At 55.0% G+C, this 7292-nt stretch overlaps 1 protein-coding gene across 1 annotated transcript; it reads right to left on the reverse strand.

Annotated features, from left to right (window-relative positions):
* Window positions 1-3821: 3821 nt before the first annotated feature.
* Window positions 3822-7292, reverse strand: LOC135461132 (Fc receptor-like protein 5). Its single transcript, XM_064738123.1, has 8 exons — window positions 7262-7292; window positions 6693-6713; window positions 6374-6604; window positions 5819-6076; window positions 4908-5210; window positions 4742-4828; window positions 4158-4179; window positions 3822-3939 (listed from the first exon to the last, which is right to left on the reverse strand). The coding sequence occupies exons 1-8, from the start codon at window positions 7290-7292 to the stop codon at window positions 3822-3824; spliced, it is 1071 nt and encodes a 356-aa protein (XP_064594193.1).

Here is a 7292-nt window from a genome sequence, read left to right on the forward strand (position 1 = left end):
CTTAGTCGGGGCATTCTTGCTTCCAGTGTCCCATCTCTAGGCAGAATGCACACTGATTTGGCCCTACTCTAGCTGGGTGAGGTTGGAACCTCTCCTCTCTCCTATTGGGTTGCCTCTACCTCTTCCCCCAGTTCCAGGTTCCGAGTAATCTGTCTTCTGAGCTGCCACTGCTACAGCCACTACTCGAGCTATCTTCCCGTCTTCCTTTTTCTTCTCCTCAACTTCTCCTATCCTCTATCTGAATTACTATATTCAGTTTCTGTGAGCTGTTCTCTGCCTCCCTTTCACGTCTCATCATTCTTCTCACTATATCTCAATTTAGAGACGTCACTTCCCAGTGAGTTACTTTTGTCCCTAGTCCTTGGTGTGCTGGTTTCCATTCTACAGATGCCTCCACTTCTGGGTGTGTGGTTATCTTCATATGGACTGAGTTCGGGCAGGCTACGTGTCTCCCTTCAGCTCTCCGCTCCTGACGGACTGCCTTCCTCCCCTTCGACTTCTAGTCTGGGTGGGCTGTCAGCATCCATGTAGCTTCTCGACCCCTGTGGACTATCTAGTCCCTGAGGGCTGCTTATCTTCTCATCGATCCCTGATTTTAATGGGGTACCCCCCGAATTCTTCCCAAGTCTTTCCAGTGCTTTAAGATACATCCTAAGGGGGTTTTCATACTTACGTCCTTGCTCTGTTGACCTCCCATGGCTATTTTCTGTGTCTGCGTTTTCGGTTTAATCTCTTTCTCGCAAACACTGTATGTCAATTTATTTTAACACTTCATATACACAATTTCCAATCGCGTCTCATCCACTCTCATCCACACCCACACACTTTAATCCAAACCGTCCTACCTTTCCGGTCTATCAAAGTACACCGCTTTGCCCCGAGATGTCGCTGGCAAACCTATAGTACCGATACTGGTCAACTTTGGGCTGTCACATACACCCGTAAAAACAACTGTAAACCAAGGTACGGTTTGCAGATAATATCACAATAAATTCTTACACACACAAAAATTACAATTAACACAAAATACCGAGTCCTTGTCCCGCAATTCGAACTCGCGTCTTGGCAAATTACAAAATACTTGCAAACAACATAACAATGTTAGACAAAAGTATAACATGAATGTATTTCCTCAAAAACCTTATCAGGGAAAAGGGAAAAATTGGACATGTTCCCGAACCTGGCTGGATACGTTCCCAGGCGTAGTTTAGAAATTCAAACAAAGCAACAACATTCAAACAAAGCAACAATGCTTTTAAAAATTCAGACAAGACAACAACATTAAGGAAAAACATACACCCTTTTAACAAATAATCTTTTCTTTTTTTTTTCTTTTCTTTTTCTTTTTTTATCTTTTTTTTTTTCTTTTTTTTTTTTTTTTTTTTTTTCACTCTTTCAACAAATACTCTGATTCCAAATGGGGATCTTAACCCCGATACCAAATGGGGACTTTAACCCCGATTCCAAATGGGGACTCAAACCCCGATTCCAAATCCAATACCAAATGGGGACTCAAACCCCAATACCAAATGGGGACTCAAACCCCAATACCAAATGGGATTATGCCAAGGCGTCCCTATGGCTCCCGTCGGGCGACTACGTCTAGTCCCCATTTCCCAATTAAAGCGCTTTGTTCCAAAATCAATATACAATAAACAATTAAAATACCTCTTAATTGGAGCAGGAGATGCAGGAAACCCTTCATCCACCGAAGAGCGCTGGTCCGGGGGGGGAGTCTCTTCTGACAAAAGTCTGTCAGGGGCGCCCGAGGGTCCCGGCCCCGGACCCAGCTCCGGAGGACCTCAAAGTCTCCGCTCCTGTCTGGTCCCATCTGGGTCGCCAGATATGATGCCGAATTTTGCCCCAAAAGGCGAGAATAACTGTCTAAGAGACTCAACTAAGTCAGCATAGACAGGAGGTATTTTATTACGACACGTCGGAGAAATCACAAAAGGGATTTCTAGCTATCTCATGACAGAAGCAAGCTTTTATACAGTCTTGGGTGCAGGGTTACATCATATTCATAAGAGGCGTGGTGTGGGCGGAGCGTGGGCGGAGACATCTATTTTGAGGATTATTCTTGGTGGTCCTTCGGTGCCTTCCTCACGGGCAAGGGTCTTCTGATGAGTCTTCCTCTTTAAACCTTTGAACTCCTATCCTAATATGGTCAATTCCCGGTGTAGTTGGCTTGGTTCCCATGGCTTGGCACGGCTCTTAGGGTCAGTTTGACATTGGCACGGCTCTTAGGGTCAGTTTGACATTATTAGCTCTGATCATGCTTAGCTCGACAATTCCCTTATCTCTATCTCTCTTTATTGTTTGCCCTGCTTACCAAACTTCAAACAGAAGGATCCACCAGGATTGCTTCTAGATTAATGAATAACCTATCATACAGCATTATCAATAATTCCAGGATTGCTTCCGGATTAATGAATAACCTACCATAAAGCATCATAAGCAATTCCTGAGTGTGGATGGGGGCGAATCCCCTTGTACCTAACATGAGACCACCCGCCGGTGATATGGGATATGGCTCTAGTGTTAGGGGTCGCGTGAGTAGCTAATGGGATGGGAATGGGATAGGACTGCTCAGGGTTGATTTTCAGTCGGTGGCTCTGCCTAAGCTTTTTGATAATAAAATTATGTTCTTGTGCAGTAGTAAAATGCTGATCAGATGGGCAGTTTGGGGCTTCATCTCTCTCTTTATATCTCTATTTCCCTTATTTTCCTCACATTTGTGCCATGTCGCCTCACCCCCAGTTCCTGGCTCAGCAATCCTGGAGAGCATCTGAGTAGGAAACAGGTTGGGGGGACACAGGGGAGGGGAAAAATGGGTGAGGGGTGCAGGGAAGGGTGGGGAGGCTTTGGGGGATGTCTGCATGTGCTCCCTCAACACTTTCATTTTCCTGTTCCTGGATAAGCAGGAAGAGGCCTTTTGTGCTGAGTCAGATGGGAAAGAAGGGGGTTCTGTCCTGGGGGTGCACATCCAGGGGGGTCTTGTCCAGGGAGGATCTTGGTCTGGGGATGACCTGGAGAAACCAGTCCAGGGGGTGGCACATCCTGTGGACCCCTGTCAATGCAAGGGTGGGGGCCAGCCATGGCCCAGCCCCACTGCACAGGGATGGCCATTGCCCAGCCCTGCTCTGCCCAGCCTCAGGGGGCAGCCAGCACCTGAGGGTCCCCCCTGCCCGCTTGACTTTGATTCTGGCAGCTTTAGAGCTGCTGCAGAGGTGAGAATTCTATGGGCGAAAAAGTTCTTGGGTTTTGTTCTTCTTGTGGTTTTCTCAGATCTGCAAGAAGCACAAAAGCCAGAGTGACACAAGCAGTGAGTCTGTGAAGGCCTTTGATGGTTTTCAGAGCTAGGCTGGCTAGAAACCCACCCTGCAGGGGCAGCTGTGAGGGAACCAGTCCGGAAATGCAGCAATTTATCAATTTGTCCCTGTCCCCAGGGTACTGAGAGAGCCCCAGGTCTACTGGAAAGAAAACAACAACAATCTGCTCCTTAACCTGACAGGGACCTGGCTCCTTCCCAAGCTGAATTGACAGAGCTGGACAAACAAAAACCATTTCTCCCAGTTTAATCAAAGAGCTGTATTTCGGTCCAATAAGAGGGACAAGGGTCCTGTGCCTCCTGGCTCTGGGGAAGGGAATGGGGAGCTCCTGGGGGTACTGGGAGCACTGAGAGCACTAGAACGGGGAACTCTGGGCAGTCACATGGGACCCCCACTTGTGGCCACCCCACCAACACGGTGAGCATCCATGGGAGCTTGGGGGCACAGATGGTGGGTGGCCTCAGGCAGGGACCCCCAGTGCCCCCAACGTCACAGCACTTCATCGTAGTCACAGGGGTCCACTGTCCCTCGTTGGGTCCTGACAGCTCCGCGTTGGTCACTTGTGGATCCCGAGGTGGGGCAGGGCTGGGGGACACCCATGGGGGCCCTGAGAGTGACACTGCTTGTGGGGACCTGGGTGGGGGTGACACCCATGGGTGACGTGTCCCTGTCACCCTCTGTACTCACCATCTGCCCATTCGGTGCCCACGATGTGGGGGGTCCAGCACTGCCCCTTCCTCCCAGGGGATCCTGTGGGGATGGGGGGGGTCTAGGTCATGTCTGGGGAGGGGGAGAGGGGAGTCCCAACAAGAGCCTCCCACTCACCTGTCCTGGAGCTTCCTGGCAGCTGCAAGGGAAAGGGGAGGGGGTGACCGTGGGGACACTGGGACCCCTGATCCTTCCTGGGACCTCAGCAGCTCCAACCACCCACGGGATCCCCAAATCCCCACTGCAGCCCCAAATTCCAATGGAACCCTGATTCCCCCAGGACACTCTGATCACCTCTGTACCTCCTGGAACTTCTGCACCACCTCAGTGCCCCCAGTCCCCCTGGTGCCCCCAATCCTCTGAGCCCCCAGAACCCCAAGCATGGCAGAGAGGGGGACCCCCAAATGCCCACAGGACCCACAAAGATCCCCCAACATCCCTGCACAGCCCTCTAGCAGCTCTCCAAACCCTCCAGGAACTCCCAATGCCACCACAATGTTCCTCAAAGCCCATCTGGGGATGGCCCTGGAGCACAACTAAGACTCTCCAAATTCCCCCCAAATCCCTCAGGACACCCAGCTGAGGTCACTGCAGGCTCAGTGTCTCCCAAATCAGGCATCCTCGGTCCTGCTGATATCTGCCCCAACTCTGGGGCTCCTCCTCACTCCAGGACCCCAATCCCCCCCCCCATTGTCACCCACCATGGTGGTGCCAGCAGTGACAGCCCCCGAAGACAGCCAGGAGAAGGAGCAGGAACAGGAGGGTCCTGCCGACATTCACAGCCACTGCTGGGGACAGAGGGGACACACCAGGGTCACCCTGAACCCCGGGGGTCCTGAACATCCCAGTAACCCTGTGTGACCCCACCTGTGTCCCTGTGTCCCCATGTTGTCACCATCAGTGCCAGCTCAGGGCTGAGTGCCTGGAACACGTGGTGTCCATCCTGTCCCAGCTGGTTGGTGGCCACACACTGGTAGGTGCCCGAATGTCCCACAGCGATGGCCCTGAGCTCCAGGAGGGGACCCTGGGCCACCTCCTGCCCATTGTGCAGCCAGGTGAGGGTGACAGGGGCTGAGCCCACCTGCACTGAGCAGTGCAGGGTCACAGGGTCACCTGCGCGCACCTCATGTGACAGGGGACCAGGGGTGATGGTGGCATTGGCCACAGGCACTGTGGGGACACAGACAGGGCTGAGGGCACAGGGAGGGGCTCGCAGCCGGTGTGGGGGATAGGGATGGGAGGGGATGAGAGTGATGAGGGATAGTGGGGACAAGGTTACGCCATGGATGTGTGGAGAAAAGGGGAGTGGTGGAAGGACCCAAGAAAGGTCTCTGGGAGACATGGAGGTGCCCAGGCAGGGGACATCAGGAGGATGTGGGGGCTCCCTGTTCCCATCCCCGCACTCACTGCACACTGTCATGCGGAGCCAGGTGCTGCTCTTCTGCATGGCCCCACCCTTGGAGCACACCTGGCAGCTGTAATTCCCCATATGGGAGACCCCCACGGCAGGCACCAGCAGCTGCGGGGACCCCTACGGGTCCCCCACCACCTGCCCATCCCGGTAGAACACGTGCAGGCGGGGGGCTCAGGGCTGCAGGGTGCTGGGGGTGCTGAGGCAGCTGAGAGTCAGGGGGAGCTGAAGGATGGCTCAGGGGGTCCCTCCAGCACCTGCACTGGGAGGAGCTCAGGGCAGGAGATTGGAGGCAGTGGGGACAGTGACCCCAAGTCCTTGGGGATGGGCTGTAGGGGTGTTGGGGTGGAAGCTGTGGGGTTCTCACCATGCACTGTCACTGTCACTGGTGCAGACACCACCCACTCCCTGTCTTTCAGCCATCCCTTGCAGCGATAGCGCCCACTGTGGTGCAGCTGCAGAGGGAACAGGGTCAGCTCTGTCCCATTTCGGAGCTCCACCAGCTGCTTCTCCTCATGGTAGAAGGACACCCAGGTGACCAGGTTGTTCCACCGGTCCCGGCAGCGCAGTGTCACCCTGTCCCCCTCCAGCAGTGGCCTTGCTGGCACCTGCAGCACCAGCCAGTCTGGGGAACAAATGGGTCCTGTCACATCAGGAGGAGGGCTTGGAGGGTCCAAGACAGGAGGGCTTGGAGGGTCCTGAAGGCACCACCCAATAGGGACCCCCCCAGTGGGTCACAGCCAGCATACTAGGGGTCCCCAATTTCAATACAGGGGCCCCTCCACACTGGCATGCTTTGGGATGTCCCCATATGCAGGGGTTGGGCTCTGGTCACACAGCAGTTGACCCATGGAGCGCAGCCCACCCAGAGCCCTTGAGGTCCCCACAGGTGTCAGGCTGGGGACACCCAAACCCCTCTTACCATCTAAGACTCTCATGGGGAGGCTGAGCCCACTGCCGGGTCTGTTACACTCGTAGGTGCCATTCTCAGTGACAGTGAGGCGGTCACATCCCTGCTGCCCCCAGCGCTGCCCATCCTTGTACCAGGTGGTGGCACTGGCGGTCCCCGAGCCCTGGCAGGTCAGTGTCACCCGGTCCCACAGCACCGCTGGCGTCCAGGGGGGCTCCACGATGATCCAGGTGGTCTGGGTGCCTGCAGGTGACAGGGGACACCAGCCTGCCAGGACCAGTGTGGGGCTGGGGACAGCAGGGTTGGGCCATGGCATCCCCTGAGGACTCACCAGCGAAGCCGAGGGTCTGGGCTGGAAGGGAGAAGGGACAGGGCTAAGTGGGGGTGGCTCTGTAGGTACAGCAGCACCAGAGCTCGGGTTTTGGCATCATCCCCAGATTTCTCCTGTGGGGACACCAGAGTGGCACAGACCTCTTAGGAACTGGGGCTACAGGGCCACCTTAGGCTGAGGCAGGACACAGGGACACTGTGGACACCGTGAGAATGGCGATGCCAGGACCATCCCATGCTGGCACAGGTCACCCCCACCAGTCCCATGGTCTCTGTACCCAGGGCCCATCTGCATGGTGCTTTTCCCCTAATTCCTGTTCATGTCCCCACAATTTCACCAGTCCCATGATGCCTCCAAAATTCCATCCCCCTGTTATTGTCCCCATGTTCCTTAACCCCCTCTCCTGTCCGCAAAACCACTCCACGACCCTGATCACCTCATGCATTGACACTCCTGGCACTGGGGACTTCAGGGGACCCCGCAGCCCCCCTGTGCCCCCCTCCCTCCACCAGTCTCTGCCTCACCAGGGCCCATCCCTGGGGTGTCAGGCCCGTGCCCAGGGCACTCACCCCACAGGAGCAGCGCCACCTTCCCGGCCAT

The sequence above is a fragment of the Zonotrichia leucophrys genome, unplaced genomic scaffold (genome assembly GCF_028769735.1).
Source record: "Zonotrichia leucophrys gambelii isolate GWCS_2022_RI unplaced genomic scaffold, RI_Zleu_2.0 Scaffold_180_96780, whole genome shotgun sequence".
Taxonomy (NCBI): domain Eukaryota; kingdom Metazoa; phylum Chordata; class Aves; order Passeriformes; family Passerellidae; genus Zonotrichia; species Zonotrichia leucophrys.